Source organism: Myxocyprinus asiaticus, chromosome 21 (genome assembly GCF_019703515.2).
Source record: "Myxocyprinus asiaticus isolate MX2 ecotype Aquarium Trade chromosome 21, UBuf_Myxa_2, whole genome shotgun sequence".
NCBI classification, from domain to species: domain Eukaryota; kingdom Metazoa; phylum Chordata; class Actinopteri; order Cypriniformes; family Catostomidae; genus Myxocyprinus; species Myxocyprinus asiaticus.
Genome location: NC_059364.1, coordinates 12826982 through 12848686, shown reverse-complemented (window position 1 = coordinate 12848686; position 21705 = coordinate 12826982). Strand labels below are relative to the sequence as shown.

General features: G+C 36.9%; 1 protein-coding gene across 4 annotated transcripts in view; it reads right to left on the bottom strand.

The window, feature by feature from the left end:
* Window positions 1–21705, bottom strand: part of LOC127411637 (sodium/calcium exchanger 3-like) — a 52193-nt gene that overhangs the window by 6614 nt on the left and 23874 nt on the right. For 2 of the 4 annotated variants that reach the window (XM_051647337.1, XM_051647338.1), the window contains 5 exons: window positions 11529–11635; window positions 4810–4827; window positions 4031–4155; window positions 3810–3909; window positions 380–652 (listed from right to left, as the gene is read on the bottom strand). In XM_051647337.1, the coding sequence (XP_051503297.1) occupies window positions 380–652; window positions 3810–3909; window positions 4031–4155; window positions 4810–4827; window positions 11529–11635 (623 nt within the window). Of the gene's footprint in view, window positions 1–379; window positions 653–3809; window positions 3910–4030; window positions 4156–4809; window positions 4828–11528; window positions 11636–11763; window positions 11774–21705 lie in introns of those variants that run through there. The other 2 variants (XM_051647340.1, XM_051647339.1) reach the window with 2 other exon arrangements.

The window sequence follows — 21705 nt, the reverse complement described above, 5'->3', positions numbered from 1 at the left end:
TTTATGTGCATACTATTATCATTTATGCTTCAAGGCCCAGATTCCACATTGGGTGACCCAACACATTTCCAAAATTGTTTACTATACCCAATCAAACAAAAATGTCCTTAAAATAAAATATTTAAATGTATTATTATTACTTTGAACTGCATAGATCAAACAATTTGCTAAATTGTTTGGTTTCTAAATGTCTCAACAATTCACTGTTCAAATAACATTATAGTTGGCACAAATAACTGTTTGGCAAGCAACCTATTACGGTTGACATCTGCCTAATTTGCCTAGAGATAGCTATTTTTCTATTCTATCTATTCACAATTTTATTCTTAGTTGTGTTTTATAATTTACATTTAGCAGGAAAATAAAAGCATACACTCACCAGGGATAGATGTTCCAAGGGCTACAAACACCACAGCAGTGACAGAGTCCTTCAGGCCGATGGTGCAACCAAAGTGACTGGCCAGGTCGCCAATCACAGCCGTCAATAGACCGATTATTACTATGGAAACAACAAAACATGCCCACCCATTCCAATAGTCCGTGGGCGGGACACAGGCGAACAGAACCTTCCAGAACACAGTTAGGAAGTGCATGACATAATCAACACAAGATGGCAGACGTTCTTCTCCACCCTCATCTTCATCCTCATCTCCTGAGGTAAAGCAGAAAGAAAGAAAGAAAGAAAGAAAGGCAAGAATGAAGAAAGAAAAGAAGGAAAGAATAAAGAAGGAAAGGAGGAAAGGAAAGAAAGGAAGTAAGGAAGTAAGGAAAGGAAGGAAAGGAATGTAAGTAAACAAGGAAAGGAATGTAAGGAAAGAAAGAAGGAAGGAAATAAGGAAGGAAGGAAGGAATGAAGGAAAGGAATGAATGCAAGAAAGGAAGGAATGGAAAAAAGGAAGGAAGGAAAGAAGGAAAAGGAGAAAGAAAAAGAAAGAAAGGAAGGAAGGAAGGAAGCAAAGAAGGAAGGAAAAGAAGAAAGAAAGAAAGAAAAAGAAAGAAAAGAAGGCAAGAAGGAAGGAAGGAAAGGAAGTAAGGAATGAACGCAAGAAATGAAGGGAAGGAAAAAAGGAAGGAAGAAGTTAAGGAAGGAAGGAAAGAAGGAAGAAAGAAGGGAAGGAGTGAAGGAAAGAAAGTAAGGAAGGAACACAAGAAAGGAAAGGAAAAGGAAAGAAAATAAAAGAAAGGGAAGGAAAAGAAGGGAATGTAAGTAAGCAAGGAAAGAAGGAAGGAAGGAAGGAAAGTAAGGAAGGAAGGAACACAAGAAAGGAATGAAAGGAAAGGAAAAGGAAAGAAATGAAGAGAAAGGAATAGAAGGCAATTTAAGTAAGCAAGGAAAGAAGGAAGGAAGAATGTAAGGAAGGAAGAAAAGAATGTAAGGAAGGACAGGAATGTAAGTAAACAAGGAAAGGAATGTAAGGAAGAAAAGAAGGAAGGAATGAAGGAAGGAAAGGGTGTAAAGAATGAACGCAAGAAATGAAGGAAAGGAAAAAGGAAGGAAGAAATTAAGGAAGGAAGGAAGGAAGGAAGGGAGGAAGGAAAGAAGGAAAATAAATAGAAAGAAAAGAAGGCAAGAGGGAAGGAAGGAAAGAAGGAAGAAAGAAGGGAAGGGGTGAAGGAAAGAAAGTAAGGAAGGAACACAAGAAAGGAAAGGAAAGGAAAGGAAAGGAAAAGGAAAGAAAGAAAAGAAAAGAAAGGGAAGGAAAAGAAGGGAATGTAAGTAAACAAGGAAAGGAATGTAAGTAAGCAAGGGAAGAAGGAAGGAAGGAAGGAAGGAAAGGAAGGAAGGAAGGAACACAAGAAAGGAATGAAAGGAAAGAAAAGGAAAGAAATGAAGAGAAAGGAATAGAAGGCAATTTAAGTAAGCAAGGAAAGAAGGAAGGAAGAATGTAAGGAAGGAAGAAAAGAATGTAAGAAGGACAGGAATGTAAGTAAACAAGGAAAGGAATGTAAGGAAGGAAAGAAGGAAGGAAATAAGGAAGGAAGGAAGGAAGGAAAGGAAGGAAGGAAGGAACACAAGAAAGGAATGAAAGGAAAGAAAAGGAAAGAAATGAAGAGAAAGGAATAGAAGGCAATTTAAGTAAGCAAGGAAAGAAGGAAGGAAGAATGTAAGGAAGGAAGAAAAGAACGTAAGAAGGACAGGAATGTAAGTAAACAAGGAAAGGAATGTAAGGAAGGAAAGAAGGAAGGAAATAAGGAAGGAAGGAAGGAAGGAAAGGAATGAATGCAAGAAAGAAAAGAAGACAAGAAGGAAGTAAGGAAAGAAGGAATGAAGGAAAGGAATGAACGCAAGAAAGGAAGCAATGGAAAAAAGGAAGGAAGGAAGGGAGGAAGGAAAGAAGGAAAAGAAGAAAGAAAGAAAGAAAAGAAGGCAAGAAGGAATGAAAGAAGGAAGAAAGGAACACAAGAAAGGAAGGAAAGAAAAGGAATGTAAGTAAGCAAGGAAAGAAGGAAGGAAGAATTTAAGGAAGGAAAGAAAAAGAAAGGAATGAAAGTAAGCAAGGAAACAAGGAAGGAAGGAACGCAAGAAAGGAAGAAGTTAAGGAAGAAGGGAAGGAGGGAAGGAAAGAAAGGAAGGAATGAATGCAAGAAAGGAAAAGAATATAAGCAAGGAAAGAAGGAAGGAAAGAAAGGAAGAAAAGGAATGCAAGAAAGGAAAGGAATATAAGGAAGGAAGTAAAGAAAGGAAGGAAGGAAGAAATGCAAGAAAGGAAGGAAAGGTAAAGAAATGAAAGGAAGAAAAGGAAGAAAAGGAATGTAAGTAAGCAAGGAAAGAAGGAAGGAAGGAAGGAAAGGAAAGAAAAGGAATGTAAGCATGCAAGGAAAGAAGGAAGGAAGAATTTAAGGAAGGAAAGAAAAAGAAAGGAATGTAAGCAAGCAAGGAAAGAAGGAAGGAAGGAATGCAAGAAAGGAGGTTAAGGAAAGAAGGAAGGAAGGAAGAAGTTAAGGAAGGAAGGAAGGGAGGTAGGAAAGAAGGAAAAGAAAAAGAAAGAAAAAGAAAGGAAAGGAAAGGAAAGAAGGAAGGAAGAAGGGAAGGAGGGAAGGAAAGAAAGGAAGGAAGGAATGCAAGAAAGGAAAGGAATAGAAGGAAGGAAGTAAAGAAAGAAAGGAAAGGAAAGAAATGTAAGCAAGGAAAGCCAAAAGGAAGGAAGGAACGCAAGAAAGGAAGGAAAGGAGGAAGAAAGAAGTTAAGGAAGGAAGGGAGGAAGGAAAGAATGAAAAGAAGAAAGGAGGCAAGAAGCAAGGAAAGAAAGAAAGAAGAAAGAAGGGAAGGAAAGAAAGGAAGTAAGGAAGGAATGCAAGAAAGGAAAGGAATATAAGGAAGGAAGGAAGGAAGGAAGTAAGGAAGGAAGGAAGGGAAAAGAATGTAAGCAAGGAAAGAAGGAAGAAATGAAGGAAAGAAATACAGACAGAAAAGAGAGTAAGGAAGGAAGGAAGGAAAAAAGAAAGACAGGAAAGAGAGTAAGAAAGAAAGAAAGAAAGAAAGAAAGCGAGGGGTGGGGAAAAAATTTATAAAAATGATGTTAGTATTGTTGTCACCCACATAGTATTGTTGCCTTGGCAACACAGGCTGTTTGATAGTCATGGTAATTGAAGGATACTCACTGTGAGAGCAGCATTTATATTTCAGTACAGGTTAATTAAAGAGTAATATGCAGGTTCAGACAGAATCTACATACTTTCAATAAAAACAATATACATTTTTACATCATATTTTTCCAAATATGCCACAGTGAACAGTGTTGTTTGTACAGGGTTGTGTTCAGGTTGTACTATTGTATTGTCTAGAGAAGTTCAGTGTTGGTAATCACCTGCACTGACAGTTATGGCCTCCATAAATTGTTCTCTCCAGGAATTTGTGCCCACAACCAGAGCCAAGTTAGTCTTCTTAATCAACTTATCTACTGTACTCTACAGCAAATCACACAGGACAAAAGTGTTATTATAAAAATAATTATAAAGAAACATATAAGCATAAAAGGCCAAAAGGCAACAGACTGCAGTAAGATCACATGGTCTCCTGTGCGTTTACCTTAAACTCATACGACTCCTCGATGATGATCTCTATTTTTGCATGCTCGCCTAATACAGGCTTCCCCATCCCTGCTATTCTTCTTGCTTCCTCTTCCTCTGATGACAACTTCCTGTCTGGAATATCTGCATGACAGAGAGATAAAAGTAAACAGTGAGAAACCTGTGTTTGACTGATTGTTTTGTATTAGTGTATCAATTTAAACACAAACACATTAGTAAAGACTTTTAATTAATTTCAGCAAGTGTGTGCAAAGTGTAGTTGCAAGTTTAAACAATCCCACACATGCACTCTGTAATCAGTATCTTCACTCAGGAACAATGCACAATGAAAGGACTTCTGGCCCTTTTAACGGGTGATTTATAATTGTAATAATTATTTGTTCTATTCATTGAATATTCATGAACATTTCTGAATATTTATTGCACATTTATGGTCACTACGATCTGCACTCAAAATCAATCTCCACTGCCCTGCAATGTGCTTAAAATGACAATAAATTTGACTTGAAAAATTCCTTAATTCATGTAAATATTTTGGGTCAATGGGCCTCATACATACAAACACGCACAACATTATTTGACTGAATAGCTAAGTGTGAGTTGTTGATTTAAAATGACAACAGAACACACACACAAATCCTGACAGTTGAGATGAAATTCCAAAAAATCCTATGACTCAAAGCATGAACTCTAGTGCACGTGTTATAACACACACAAACCTGGAGACACACGTGTGTTCAACCCCACACACTCACACACACACTCACTCAGACTTACCATCAGCTAACAACAGAGCTGTGTGTGGAGAAGAGAAAGAGAGAGAGAGAGAGAGAGAGAGGGAGGGGTGGAGTGACATGAAGAAAACATTAGACAGATGAAGGTGGAGTTTATGAGGCAGTGAACAGGATTTATTTTCTCAGATAAACATGAATAAAAATATTCTCAGCCTCCAGCGTTTCATCACCCTATCTAGAGTCCCTGAGCCGGACAGGTGCGACAGGTGTGACCGTGCAGAAGTGATCAGATCTGATAGTGTGGGCAGATCCAAAGCTCAAGAGCAGGTGGTTGCCCTTGGCAACAGGAGTGTCCTGGTAGCATTTGAAATGTAGTGTTGGAACAAAAAGGTGCTAATACTCTTAAAACTAAGATTGTTTTTGCCGTGTATGTGAATGTTGCACTGAGAAGTTGTGCTGTAGAAGCAGAGATGGATCTCATAAATGTACTGCAAAAACAAATTCTTAATCAGTATATTTTGTTTTCCAATAAAAACATTTAAAAACCTTTAAAACATAATCAATTTACCTGGGAATTGTTTTTTTTTTACATATTATATTTCTTGGCAATTGTTTTTATTCCCTTGTATTTAGCATTAATCTAACAAAAGTTTGTGTATTTCTGCTTAAAAAAAGAAAAGAAAAAAAAAAGCAATTTGCCAGTGGAATTAGAGAAATAAACTATTTCAAACATAAATGATCTGAAGATAAGTCTCATTATCTTATGCAATTTTGCTTCTCAAGTAAATGTATCTTCTCAAATGTAAGTGTATGTTCGTAAGGATGTTTAGATATCTTTTAGATATGTTTTCAGAAATATAGATTTATTTTTTATTTATTAATTACCGTGTGAACAGCAGCTTAGTGCATATCAAGATTTATGGGAATATTCTGTATGGTTTTCTGTGTGTGTGTGTGTGCACATGCACACACAATGACTTTAATAGTTCTGTAATCAGTGCTGTAATTTTCTGTTGCTGAGGATGAATGAGATGGCGAACAAACAAGTTGTGATTAAATGTATGTGACTGTGTTTGTGTGCTGGAATGAAAATATCGACCTGTAATGAGAAGCTGGATTTCTAAATGAACCTATCGTTTATTCTTGGATGTGTGGGTGTCTGAGTAGGTTCGTGGTCTTGATACACATTATTAACCTGCAATTTGTGTAGCGCCACCAGCTTCAAACATGATAACACACATTAAAGATGTGTCAAACACACAAAGGGATTCATTTAATCCGAACAACATCTATTCGCTACATGCTGTCACATTTTCTCTCTCACTATTCTCTCCTGGAAGCTCCAAATTCAGCAGTTCATTGTTAATCTATTGCACATCAGTGTTAACAACAGTACTGATGGCACCCTGGCAACAGTTACCGTTGCAGCTTAATTGTTTTTTGTTTTTTTTTGGTCATCAAAATTATGCCACAAATGCTATCGATTAAGCTTAACTTGTATTGAAATCAGAATGTTCCTTTCAAATTTATAGACAGACTAATAACTGTTGAATGTTACAAAATTCATGTTTACTCTATGACTGAACATGGCTGACATCATTTATACACACACTACCACAAATTAACATATCTTTTTTTTTTTCAGGTAACTTCCAGACTGTTGAGGACAGAAAGTGGCACCTTCTATACAGCCTTCTGGGAAATTGCTTGAAGTTCATGGAATCTCCGCTGCTATATTGGGGCAGTTCTCAGCATGACACCGTTCTGCTTTGGGAACTCTCCAAACATATTACATGAAGTTAGTAGTAACTGTATCATTAGTATTCAGAGGGGACAGCTTCTGAATTAGACAGCTTCTGTTTTCCTAAATGTGTACATTTAAGGGACTGGTCTTTATTCCCTCCAACAATAGATTCATAGTGTGAGAAAGACAATGAGGCAGAGAGAAGAGACAGAAATAATTTTTTCTCCCTGCCCTGAAAATAAAGTTTACTAGAACAGTGGTTCATAACCTGGGATCCACAAACTCAACGTGACATACAGTAAGCAAAATCTCAACATAAAATGTAAAACAACTGTCCAAAGACCTTGACACCCTGCCAACTGTAGCAAAACTTCGTGAAATGTGACTCTACCAACAAGAGCCTCTTTGCACAACTGCATCAGGATAAAAGCACATCAAACATATTCTGCTTCTAACAGAGGTGTGCTGGCTGTCACGTGCCCAATTGCTTGAGAGTTTTTCATCTTGGATCTTAAAAATTCATGGAATCTCTGCAACATCCAAACCACACACTGCAAGACTGCAAAAACCTATTAAAACTGCACACCTTGTTGACATTTTAACGCTTTATAACGAGACCACCAAGCAGATGCAGGGCTCTGACAGGGTGGACGATATGCCAGTAGAAATGTGTCAAACGATAGAAATGTTCAAGTATCGTGTTTATACCAGTTAAAATAACGCCGCATGGCAGGGAATGCACATTCCAAAAAATAATTATATTAAAATCATCATATAATTTTTTATCTGTCATTATACTTTTGCATTATTTTTGCATTTCTCACGGCCATGAATGATAGCGCTCTCTATCTCTCGCATGCTCACGCAAGCACACATACAGCACGTGACCAGTAACTGTGTCCAATTGGCCACGTAACAGAAGCTTAACATTAACATTCCGTCTAGTGTGATTTCCAAAATCTATCAACAGACTTGACAATGAAGAGGGCACATTTTTGTTTTCTTTCTTTTTTTTTTTTTTTTGTGCAAACTTTAAGTAAATATTGTGTCAAATAAGTGTTCATTTAAGTTTTGTGCAATTTTAATTGCACATCTTATTACATTTTAAGCTCTGAGGGTATTTTTAAAGATTTCCCTTATTTAGTGGCATACCCAATATTAAAGGCTTATACCTCAACAAAACAAACAAGGAGGGTCAAGTGTTTGGTATCATTTAAAAGAAAAGTTTTCAATTGTATTAATTATATAGATAATGATAAATTATGAGACTCTCAGCCTAAGAAACTGCTGAAAAATAACAAAAAACTTTTCTGATTTGACAGGTGTAAATAAGGTAGCTCTGAAAAACTGCTTTTTGATTTGTTCCCAATCATGTCACTTGTAACTGAGTAAAAATTTGTGTTGATACGACAAAGCAATCAAAAGTTATAGCATTACAAATATAATTTATACTGGTGTCCAAAAACGTCTCCAAGTGTCCAACAGCCTCTCCAAACAAACAAAACCTCATAATTGTACATAAGAACTAATTACACATCAATGACTAAAGGTATGCTCTCTCTCCAAAGCATGCAGGCATGAGTAACAAGATCTCATTCAGTTCCATTCTGTGTCATTTGAGCAATCATTGAGTCTGTCATATACTTGGCGCCATCTCCTGGTGGCCATATATAATTACAGTGAACGATCCTCTCTGCCCATATTTTGATGATGTCCACCTCTGGTTGCAGCAATCTGAATCCTAATACGATTGGTTTAGTGTTCCATGATGTGGGAAAACGTACTACATCATTACCAATAAAGTCATCTGATCCAGGAAAGCTAACATGTTTTTAGCCAGATAGCCCATTATGTGCTGTGTGCACATTGTGCTTCGTGTGGATTATCTAATGATCTTTGCATCTGATTACATTGTGTGCAAGCTTGTTTTAAATATAATCAGCTCCTCTAAGTAATGGTATGTGATATTTTATGTTCCGTTTATTTTTAGTGAAGTTATAAGCAAAAATACGGCATATAAGCAAACGCCTGTTTACATGTAAAATACTGAATATGTCAAAGACATATACTTAGCTATTACTTGCTTTATTTTTGTCTGTGTAAAACAAATAGGATGGTTGTATTCTACTCTTAGAGAGCTTTCCAATTATCTAAGACACATGGCTGATCAGTTTGATGGGTTAATACATTATAATACATAAAATAATATTTTATTGGCCATCCTGCTCTCTAGATATTGGCATTGGCCTAAAAAAAAAAAAAAAAAAAACCTTATCGGTCGATCACAATTATTATTGTGATTTACTGTTTGTAAAATAATTTTTTTGTCATTAATGTGTATTATATTTGACTTTGAGGAACTTCAATGTGTGTATTAAATACTTCTCTGAATATCAGAATTCTTTCTTAACCTTTGTTGGCATAAAACTAAAGAAAAAACAAACTAATAATTAATAAACTGCTTGTTCACAAGTGCACATGTGAAGGGACAAGCTAACATGTTGTTTTGTGGCTTAGGTAAGTTAATAAATAGGTTGTTGGCGAGAGGAGAGCTCAAACAGAGAGGGCCAGCTGTTCTTCATCTTTCATTCTTTCTGAAGGGTACAATACTGGGACAAGGACACATGCATACATTCAAACACACAGACACACACTGTATGCAGCACAGCAGTGTGGGTGCTGGTAGAATTGACCATGCTGGCCTGATTTCTGAGTGATATTGAGAGACAAACTTGACCACTTGAGGTTGCTAGTGATTGTGTTGTGTGTGTGTGTGTGTGTGTGTTTGAATTCTTTTCTCACACTCTTTGAGATTCTGTGTTGATGCTTATGGTCAATGTTAATTGGAATTCCAAAGGAGCCATAAAAAAGCGACAGTGTGCTAACTAATCCTTCACATAGTTTTTCAAATAGTAATTTAGGAAAGCGTGTGTAAAAACTGGAAGACAAAGACTGGAATGTTGCCATTTTTAAAGCATTACAAAAACGTTACAGCAGCATTTCTTGTGTGAGTTGGAGATGAGTCAGTTTTAAATCTGTGCCCTATCGGTCTTTGTGGATTGGACGTGCTTTGAGTCAAAGTACACTTTAAGCCAAGTCAGTCCACTCAGAGGCCATCTTCGAGCTCTGGAAAGGCGCTATATAAATTCAACTTATTATTATTATCTAGGAACCACCCCCGGGCAGCTATTTTCTATCTTGGTAATAGGCATGCAAGTACATCTCCTATCTAAATGAATGGGGACTGACCAAAATCTCCAAAACTGTAGACTAAGCTTGCATTTTAATAACATACATTTAAAGGAATTTTCTGGGTTCAATACAAGTTAAGCTCAATCAACAGCATTTGAGACATAATTTTGATAACCACAAAAAATTATTTTGACTTACCCCTCCTTTTCTATGAAAAAGCAAAAATCTGTGTTCCAGTGAGGCACGTATAATGGAAGTGAATGGGGACAATCCGTAAACGTTAAAATACTCACTGTTTTTAAAGTATAGTCACAAAATGTAAACATTTGTGTGTTAACATGATTTTAGTGTGATAAAATCACTTACTAACCTATTCTGTGTAAAGTTACAGCCAATTTTACAACTTTGTTGCCATGTCGATGTGATGTCAACAAACCTTAAAACCCTAAAATGACTGTAAAAACAACTTTACAGCTCAAATAACATATGAGTTTTAACAGAAGAATTAATGCAAGTGCTTTAATACAATTATAAGCTTCACATTTCTGCATTTAAACCCTCCAAAAATTGGCCCCATTCACTTCCATTGTAAGTGCCTCACTGTAACATCGATTTTTAAGCTTTTTTAAAAAAAAATTTAAGAAAAGGAGGGACGAGTTGAATTTATTTTTTGTGGTAATCAACATTATGCCACAAACGCTGTCAATTGAGCTTAACTTGTATTGAATCCGGAACATTCTTTTAAATCACCAAAATCTGACAAAAAAATGTATCATAAATTTAGCTTCTTATGCTCAAATCAGACCAAAAAATTTATTTTTGGGGGTCAAAGACAAGACCTTTACCAATAAGGTGATTGGCTTTTTTTTTTTTTTTTTTCTAATTTGGAATGCCCAATTCCCAATGTGCTTTTAAGTCCTCGTGGTCGTGACGAAACCCAGTTACCTCTGCGTCTGAGACCACCAACCCACGCATCTTATCATGTGGCTTGTTGAGTGAGTTGCCACGGAGACATAGCGCGTGTGGAGGCTTCATGCCATCCACCGTGGCATCCACGCTCAACTCACCACGTGCCCCACTGAGAACGAACCACATTACAGTGACCACGAGGAGGTTACCCCATGTGACTCTACCCTCCCTAGCAACTGGGCCAATTTGGTTGCTTAGGAAGCCTGGCTGGAGTCACTCAGCATGCCCTGGGATTCGAACTACTGAACTCCAGGGGTGGTAGCCAGTGTATTTTACCACTGAGCTACCCAGACCCCCAGAGGTGATTGGCTCTTTAAACTAAAAGGCAGGACTTCCTCACCGCCATATTTATTGCAATTTCTCCCATTCATTTTTTCTGAGTGGTCCATTTCCTCTTTCTTATTCGGTCTCTGTTTGAGTCTGTGGGGTTCTTTAGGTTGCTCTCTACTGGTTGTACCCATGAACATGGCCAATAAAATACCCTTGTATAAATGTAGTCAAAATCCAGCAGAAGTAGGTGAAGTGTTTATTAATTTGTGTCTATTTTTGTGTGAAAGCACTATATAGTATGTATTATCTGTATTATATAATGTATTATATATAATGTAAGATTATATACTGTATGATCTCATATCACATACTCTGGAACCCAAGAAACATTTTAAACTGTCTTTAAAAAACCTGAAGACAGAAAAATAACATAAAATCTCAAAGTGATGATCATATGCTCTCAAACCTCACAGGGAGCCACTGAATGACTGGAAATGAATAAATGAATGAATGAATGAAGAATGAATAAACAGCAGATAAAGACATCAGGATGTGCTCTGTGTGTGACTATAGTGTGTGTATTGCACCTTTCTGAAGACTCATATCCACCATGCGTGGTTCCGCCAGCTCCAGGTAGAAGTTTTTGTTTTTTTCATACTCCTCATCGTCAATTATCTTAACTTGTATAATTTTACTGGACAAGAAAGAGAGAAAGAGAGAGAAGCGAGGGGTCAACAAACAGTCCTGAGGTCAGAGGTCAAACAGGTCATGCAAACACACTATATCATCTTCGAGGAATTCATTCCCCCAGTTGTCATGTACCATCAATCATATGGGTTCTCAGAAGAGTTATCTGCAAGATAAAACAGTATTAAATGGGTTTCTGGTAAATCAGAACTATGGATGTGTACGTGTGTGTGTGTCCGAAATCGCTCATCGCCCTACATGACTATTCATCTACAGTAGTGGTTCTAAATTGGTGGGTCGCAACCCAAAAAGGGATCTGTTCTGATTGCGGACAGCAGAGGGAGAAAATGCTAAATGCTAATAATGAAATGCAATCAACCACACAATGCAAAAGTGCATTGTTTGGTTGGTAAAATACATAGGCTTATAACATTTTAAAGGAGAAGAGAAAATGCTTCCCATATCTTTTTTTTGTTGTTGCTTTCAATGGCCATGTGTTCAATCAAACTCTAACGTACTTTTGTCACAAATTCATCTGTCACTTAGTAATATGGCTAACACTAAAACAGTATTTGGCCTAGTGTTTGTTTATATTAGATGTTCTGATGTTATTTATGCATTTTGAAATTGTCGTGTTAAGAATTTTATATTTCTTGTTGTTGGACCAACTGTCTGTATGCAGTTCATGATAATATTAATACATTTCAAGGTTTGATTTTAAAAGACATTTTGTTACTTTTATATAAAATTTTGGTATTTTGCTGTTACACTTGACTTTCAATATAAAGTCTGGGTCCTGTTTCTTAACATCTTTTATCTATAACACCCATTTCTCTCTCACACAGGCTCTGTCACTCTTTTCATGTTAAATTCTCAGCATGTGTGTGTGTGTTTATAACATAGCATGTGATTGACGTTGACCTGGTTTCTCTGTGACTGAGTAACACCTGTTTCAGCTATGTTTCAATGAGACTATCTGTGTGTGTGTTTGACCTGTTAACATCCCCCTCCCTTCATTCAAATCAGTTACTCACAGTACAGCTGTTCACAGACCCACACCTCCTCAACTCTCTCTGATATGTCTTTCAGTGTAACATACTCATGTTCTCATTTCCTCCTGCTCTGCCCTGCTTCTCCTCCATTAGCAGACACATTATACCCAAACGTACTCTTACTCACTCGTTCCCTCTCACACAGCAGAGATACAAGGCACTTTCCACAAATAGGGTACAAAATATGGCCTGAAACTCTTATAAAATTAAGTATTTATTTTTTTCTTTTCAAATGGTCAAGGATTACACACTCAAGTTAAAGGAGGCACATAACCTTCAGAAAATGTTGATGTAAATATTATATGGGCTGTTTTATTTTCCATTTATTTTTCCATTTTTTGCAACCCTGACACCAAAATTTGGGACATGTCTAAATGCTGTTTTAAACCTTCAAATAAACATCTGTATTAAATAGACAAATGCATAACAGTAAATAAATAAATGCCAGAATAGGTAACAGGGTTGCAAGTAACAGGTTTGTAAATGTAGCTTAAAATAAGCCTAAATTAAGCTCACTCAGTAGGGACTAGCTAGTTTGGGATAATTTTTCTGATAATAAAAATAAGGTAATACTGTAAGTACAGTAACCATGTATTTTTACAACAATGTATTGATTGTCAGTTCAACAGGGTGGCATCTTGTGGGGGGTACGATGCACCCACACAGACCACATACCCCCCCAACAAGGTCAACGACTTTGGGGGCGTGTTGAAGCGGGTTTCGCCCAAGGTGCCATACAACTATTCAACTATCTATTCAGTAAATTAAATACTTTATAAATCAAAATTACTTCCTCTTAATTTTATTTGGAACATAGTCAAAGTAAAAACTCAATTTGGCTGGTTTGTTTCCTAATATCTAACATCATTTACATTTTATTTAGGTTGATGATGTGTAGTTTAAAAAACCCTATGACACATACAGTAATTGTTGGTACGTGACACATTGTTTTAGCTGTTTTCCTCGTTAGTGGTGGCTGTCTAGACGTCTGAGATGTTTGACTTCCTACATAGTGCTTTAAGGTAAAAAAAAAACTAAGAAGAAATTAAGTAGAATTCAAACGGGTCACGTACGTTTTGTGGTTTGTGCTGCAATAGAGAGAAACCAGACTGAGTAGCGCAACTGATCCTGCTGGACTCGCGCACACTTGCATGCTCCAGATACAGCATGCAACAATCACGTGAAACACAGAAGCATATTTAGAATGCAAGATGAATGTCACTGAATTTGCGAAAACATTTCAGTGCCTGAAAAACCCTGTCTCTTGGCTTTTGTCATGTTTTATTATATTTGTTAGGACATTTTTCCAAAAAACATTTGCCCTCATAACTTAGTATAGCCAAACTTCTACACACACACACACACACACACACACAGATGTGATGGAGAAAAAGAACACACACACACAAAAAAAAAAACAGTGACAGGTCTGCATGTTTTGTCTGTGATCTCAATCTCAGAGCCCTTGCCTGAGCCACACTGTTCACTGAGGTGCAAAATGCCATGTCACGTGTGTGTGTGCCTGGAGTTAAAGATAAAAATGATATATTCATGTAGAGTGAAAAAACAGTGGCATCTCCTCTCTCTTCAGCTCCTGGCTTTATTCTAACCTGCTCTGAGCTCTAGTGACTCGGCAGACTGTCAGAGTTTAACACAAACAGATCTAAACGTTGCACCTGTGCTCACATCAGAAAAGAAAACATTCCTCTATTCTTTTCCCAATCTCGGAGTTAAATGTTATCTTAAAAACATAATCTATGCAAGTAAGTGAGTGCAGACACTAGGTATGCATGCCTGATTTTATGTGCAATTGCATTCAGAAATGTGTCTGAACGTCTGTGACCACATGTCCCGATTTACCCGGCACAGTCCTAATTGCACAAGGTTTGTCCTCATAATTTACTAAAAAACATCTGTACAGGTTTCAGCTGTCAGGCTCACTGACTTAAAATTAAGTACCCTCAATATCCTTCTACCTACCATCTCTTTTGTGGTTCTCAGTAGGACGACACTGAAAAAAAGGAATGCTGCTTCAATGACTGATTCTTCTTCTGTCAGTTTTCTTTTTCAAACAAACTACTATCATAGCAAAGCAACCGTATAGTAAATACAATAGCACACATTCCTCAACTGTCAACATGTTTATAGCTATCTCCCTGAAGAATAACTTTTATTCTTGGTTTAATGGCACAAAAAGGTAATTTTATTGACGACCTTGAGTACTGAGGTTTGTTACCATGCTGCCACAAGTGTTTGCAACGCGTTGGCCAAGCATTTGCCTCTATGTTTGTCTACTTGTGCGGCATACATTTCTGGCCTTAGAGGTGTAAGCTGCCCAACTGCAAGTGCATTACTTGCTAACTTGCCAGTTATCAGGTTGTCTGTACCTTATATTTAAAGCTGAAGTATGTAACTTTTTCTGTGTTAAAATACTTTCTACTATCCCAGCTTAATATGCAAACAATTATTATTAAGCCATTCATAGGTAAATTTTCTCGTGAACGGTAAACACTGTTTTTCTGTTGCACTATGAAAATTGCTCTGATTGTTTTGAGCGACCTGCTTAGACCCGCCCCAACAATGTTACTCAACCAATGGCGTGAGTTGGGGGTGGTACTATCTCTTTGTTTGACCAACGGTACACGGGGGGCGTATTCAGAAAGCTGTTTTGAAAACAAAGTTTATTTTTGCAATTGCGTTTGGTGGCCTTTTAGAGATCCATCAGTCTCAACTCCCTTTGCTTTTCAAAATCAAAATTCAAGACAATCCCCACTGCACATACAGTATTCACACCATTCAACAGGTTCTTCCCACATAGAAACACACATGCCGAGAAAACTGTTTGAAAGGGAATCTGTGACTCTACTGTAAGAAGCCCATTTTACAAAGGTGCCTGGGTTTATTCCTGGCAGGTAGCAGATGCCCTAACCCCGCCCCCATCCCTAATCATAACCTTATTATTATGACTGTTTAACTGAATAATTACTTAATCCCTTATGCCTATGTACAAGATTCTGTACATTAATAATTATTACTTTAATGACTTTGCAATGTTAGTGTCATAACATATGCATGTCTCAAGAGTATTTACACCTAGTGACTATTTGCACTAGGAGTAAATAGCACCTGCCACACAGCACCGCTATTTGCACTCCAACGGTCTGGTGGAAAAACAGAAAATGAAGACAAACTGCACCCACTAGTGTCGCTGCAGTGGTGTGGGGTGTAATGTCCTTGTGGATGTGCTTTTTTCATGCGGACAATGCCTTTTGTCCCACTTTTTCCCATCCTGTTTCCTGTCTCCACTCTTAATTTCCTTTAATACTACATATAATAATGAATAAAAATAAATATAAAGATTGGTTTCCTCGCAGTGATTTGGCCACGGTGAAGTCGGTGAGTTGAGAGAAAGGTTTGATCTGAGTAAAATTTACCATGTTTTTACATGTTAATTTTGTAGTAACCATGTTTTTTGTCAGAAGCCATAGTTTTAATGCAATTCACCATGGTGTGACTACAGTAGTCTAATATGGTGTTAATATAGTAACCATGTTTAATTTTTTTGGTGAATTTAATTTAATTTATTATTTTTCTACAACATACCATGGTAAAACTATGGTTACTGTAGTAAAACCATGGTTAATTTTTGAAGGGAAGGTTAGGGTTATGTTTAGGGGTTGGTGTAGGGTGTCTGTGGGACTATTAATAAACACAATAAACATGCTGCAGTGATGCCCCTATACTGGATGTTAGTATTTAATTTGGGGTGCAAATAGCATCTAGCACTATTTGTAGTTATTGCAAATAAGATGCTTTTTGTTGCTACTTGCAAATAGCCGCTTCCTATTTATTATAGGCCAGGCTTTAAATTTAACACATTTCATACACTATGTAACAGGGCGTCCCTGCTCCATCTCTCTATCCACAAAGGTGTCCATGGCCTGAAAAGGTTGAAGACCCCAGGTATATACGTACACTGTATAATGACTACTATTTTATTTATACATATATATATATATATATATATATATATATATATATATATATATATAATAATATGTGAAATAATAATATGTGAAACAGTATGCAGTATGCGACAATACATGTTTCAAACAGTACAGCACTGTTGAATACAGTATTCTTATTCTTATTGTGCTGTAGTTGTATACAGTACATTTTGTAAAATAAACAAGGTAATTTGAGAATCTGGAAACTACACAAAAAATAATATGCTCTTCCGAACATTCATTCACATCAATTCACAGTCATGTGGCTGAAGAGTGTGTGTTTTTGAATGCACAAAGAAGGTCATAATACTATGAAGTGTATTCTCATCAGGTGCTGGGCTGATGATGGACACCAATTTCATTTAAACAAATATACACTTACATACATTCACACTCCATACCACTCATACTGTTGTGTGTTTGTGAGTTGTTCTGTGTGCAGTGGTTGTATTTGCGCAGCATCTTTTGTCTATAATCAGTAATTCAGAGCTGCAGGCGACACTAGAGACACTCAAGAGCATCATTACTGCACAGAAATATACAACTAAAAAAACCTCTGTCTCATCTGCATACAACACTCACACACACACACACAAATCAAGAGTGAGGAGGAAATGAAGGAGAGAGGGAAAGAGGGAGGGAGAGAGAGAGAGAGAGAGAGAGAGAGAGAGAGAGAGAGAGAGAGAATGAGCGAGAGTGAGTGTGTGTTCTCCCCAGTGTCACCCTGATTATATAAGAGACACGTGCTAAAAATAAACCCTGCAGTAAAAAGTGTGTGCATGTGTGTATGAGTGTGTGTTTGTGTGACTGCATGCATGTCTGCACTGATAGGCAAATACACACACAACCAGAGATACACGTTCATAAAATAATTTGACTCAACACACACACACACACACACACACATACACACACACACACACAAACACACACATATGCCTGCAAGCTCGTGTTCACTATGGTTGCCAAGGAGACACAGCTTCCTTCAGCTGAAAAGGAGCAAAGCTCTGGCTACACAAACACACTCCAGCCTTCCTAGATACTTACACTATTCTGTGTGTTTTGTGTCTCTCTTCCTCTAACACACACACTATTCCGAAGTGGCCGAAAGGATTGTGTGTGTGAGTGTATATACAAGATAATTTACTCTTGTTTGCATTGTTTCCTAGAGCTAACCTCAGGCAACAGCCCACTGGCGGCTATTAAAATAGACAAGAACCTCGTACCCAGAGGTGGGTAGAGTAGCCAAAAACTGTACTCAAGGAAAAGTAAAAAAAAAAAATTGAAGTAAAAGTACTAACATAGATAATTACTTGAGTAAGAGTAAGAAAGTATCCAATTAAAAGAGTACTCAATTAGTGAGTAACTCATTACTTTCACAAATGACATAATAGACGTTAACTCCCCTATATTCCATTACATAATACACATTGAACAGAATTATTATTATTACAGAATTATAATAATTATTAATTATAATTCACCATCATGTTGTTCCAAACCCATCTGACTTTCTTTCTTCCATGCAACACAATAAGGAGATTTTAGACAGAATGTTTCAGTCTAAATGAAAAATATTTATTTGTAAAATATTTCATACTTTCAGTTGTTTTTTTCTCCATATTTTGAAAGTGAATGGTGACTGAGACTGTCAGTCTCTAACATTCTGTCTAACATCTTTTGTGTTCCACAGAATACAGAAGGTAACACGGGTTTGGAACAACATGAAGGTTGGGTATTCAACATGACAGAATATAAAATTATGGCTAAGCTATCACTTTAAAGGGATGGTTCACCCAAAAATAAAAATTATCTCATCATTTACTCACCCTCATGCCATCCCAGATATATATGACTTCCTTTCTTCTGTAGAACACAAATTATGATTTTTAGAAGAATATTTCAGCTCTGTAGGTCCATACAATGCAAGTGAATGAGTGCCAAAATGTTGATGCTCCAAAAAGCACATAAAGGAATCGTAAAAGTAATCCATATTACTCCAGTAGTTAAATCAATATCTTCAGAAGTGACATGATAGGTGTGGGTGAGAAACAGATTAATATTTGTCATTTTTTGCTAGAAATTCTTCTCCCTGCCCAGCAGGGGGCGATATGCAGAGAAGAATGTGAATCACCAAAAACACAAGAAGAAGAATGTGAAAGTGATCTGTTTCTCTGTTTCTCATCCACACCTATCACATCACTTCTGACGATATTGATTTAACCACTGGAGGCTTATGGATTACTTTTATGCTGCCTTATGTGATTTTGTTTAGCTTTAAAATTTTGGCACCCGCATTGTATGGACCAAAAGAGCTGAGAAAAAAATCTTCATTTGAGTTCAGCAGATGAAAGAAAGTCATACACATCTGGGATGGCAAGAGGGTAAGTAAATAATGAGAGAATTTGCATTTTTGGGTGAACTATCCCTTTAAGGGCTCTTGTCAGATCTGGATGAATTTGTCACTATTTCGGGTGTCCGCGATTTTGTAGGAGTGTCTGAATTCTGAGTGAGCCACTCGTTCCCTACTTTTGTTCACTCATTCTTACCCACAATACACTCTAATTTCGAGTGTACATTTGATGTTCGCTCGACGACAGTTAGATAAGTTTAGATTTTTTTGGAAGGGGCTTTTTCTGGCCAAGTATCTCCTTAGATGGGGGAGAGCATCTGACTGACATGTAAAGTGATCAACCACAGATTAAGGAGCAAATTTATCTAAAAAAGATGATAGCACATTGATAAACCTGCGTGAAAACATTTATTTAAATAACAACTGTCTCCACTAGGGATGAGAATCATAAGGAATTTATGTGATTTCGGTTCCGATTTCTCTTAACAATTCCAGTTCCTTAACAGTTCCATTAATTTTTTACTGCCCTCAGTAATCTGTTACCAAATGATGAGATGCTTTCAGATTTGAAAAGAACAGATTCTCGAAAATGGTGTTTATGCAGACTTTTTAAGTCAAATATTTTATTAATTCACTCTTTTATAAAATACCTCTAATTTCAACAAAATGTATAATATGTATCTTGAACTACACACTGTCATATCAACAACCATACAGTACAGTAATTACTCTGAAATTACTATTAAGTAATTGAAGTAACAATTCTCAGTTCATTTTGAGTCAGTATGTTTTTGATTCACTTAAAAGAACCGGCTGATAAAAGTCATTTGTTCGCTAGAAAGCGCTTTATGTTTTGCGGTGTAGATTCAAAAGAACTGACTCGTAAGAGTAATTTGTTTGGGAACCTGCCTGCTTTAGTTTTTTTTAGTGTCACTATATGGTAGCGCAGGAGACACTGCCGAAGTATTTTAGGACAGTGTTAGGTCCGCATCGGTGGAAGAATGTACGTTTAAGAAACGTTAACAAATGTTTCTGATATTCCGGTTCTGAATAAGAGCTGAATCTCGATTCCTAACACTACTCTCCACAAAGAGCTGTACAGACAAAAACCCCAGAAAAATAAGAGGAAAATATGTAATTAAACTTGTTTGTCTTTACAAAAGTAGGTACAGACATTTTTACAGACATAACAAAGTGGAATATACAGTTGTGCCTGTGAATATCTAGTTTACTTGCTACTTGTGCCTCAAAAAAATAAAATAAAATAAAAAAAAACATTAAAAGTGATTAGTTATTCCTCAAAAGTGTTCAGTGTGTCAACCCTGTATCTTGTAAATGTGATTTTTTTCCCCCTTTCTAGGTGGACTATAGAGAAGAAAAAAAAAACTGTGTGCCAGGCAATCAAATTTGAGCTTGTTATATTGATAAGTGTCCTTTCCCACTTTGGGAGCAATATGCATCAGTTAATAGACGTATGAGGCTGAAAGTAAAGAAACTCGTCCAGTAGGGCTGATCGATTAATCAAAATAAAATCACAATGTAAACCGATTATCAAACTGCAAAGGCTGCAATTTAATTAATTAAATAAATAAATAGTCTGCATGCGCAGATCTTTTTAAGAGGATTCAATTGTGAACACGCTATTTTGAACAGTATTTCTATTGGCAGTAGTGCATGTTTGCCCATTACTTCCTTTTGGTCAAAAGGAAACACTTACTAGTTTAAAAAATCACAGTTCAAATCACAATTGCAATATTTTTAAAAATAACTGCAATTTGAGTTTTTGTCCAAATCGTTCAGCGCTAGGGCCCACTTATGTACTCAACAGTGAGGGGCTGCACTACCCTTTGATTAACCTAAAAGTTAAAACTTCTTATGGGATGGAGTGGGTGATCCTTGACACATGTCTAGCTTTGTAAATACAAGTGTTACAGGAGAACTTGGCCTTATACTGCTGAGATTGGATCATTGGAGCCCAGAGAATCATTCCAGTGCACCATTGGTGTGATCCACACAATGTTTCATAGCTGTAGCCTGTTGTATCAAGCATGTCCTTAATCAGCAATTCCTCTGCGGAAAATGGCAGTAGAGGGACTCACAGATGGGATTGTGTTCCACGGTCGGATGGTGCTGTAATTATTTCATTGATCGATCTCTGTCTGTAATGTAGCTGCCAGCATTCAGTCGAACTGTCTTGAGAGTACAAAAGGAATTCCACAGTGCTGCACCTTCTCTTTCTCTGTGTATGTTAATTATAACGGCTCAGTGGTCAGAAAGTCAATGAAACTCACTGATGAATGTGTGCCACAATCTTCTGATTGCGACCCAGGTTTAATCTAACACCAGCTGTAAACGGCACTGGAGGAGGATTACATGGTTTCCCTGAAACTCAGACCACTGACTTTTGAAATCCATGAATCCAATGAATAAGAGTTAATGAAATGTAAAATTCATAAAATAAATACTTTTACAGTCAAAAATATCTCAAACAGAGACAAAGGCAAAACAACATCTTAAATCATCCAAATGTATTTATGATTTGGAACATGTATTCATTCTCGTTGCTGCTCAATCCATTATTTAAGCATCTCTCCTCATCTGCTCCTCCTCTATCACTCTCTGTCATGAGGGATTTTTCCCTTCACAGGAGTTGCTAAGATGTTTG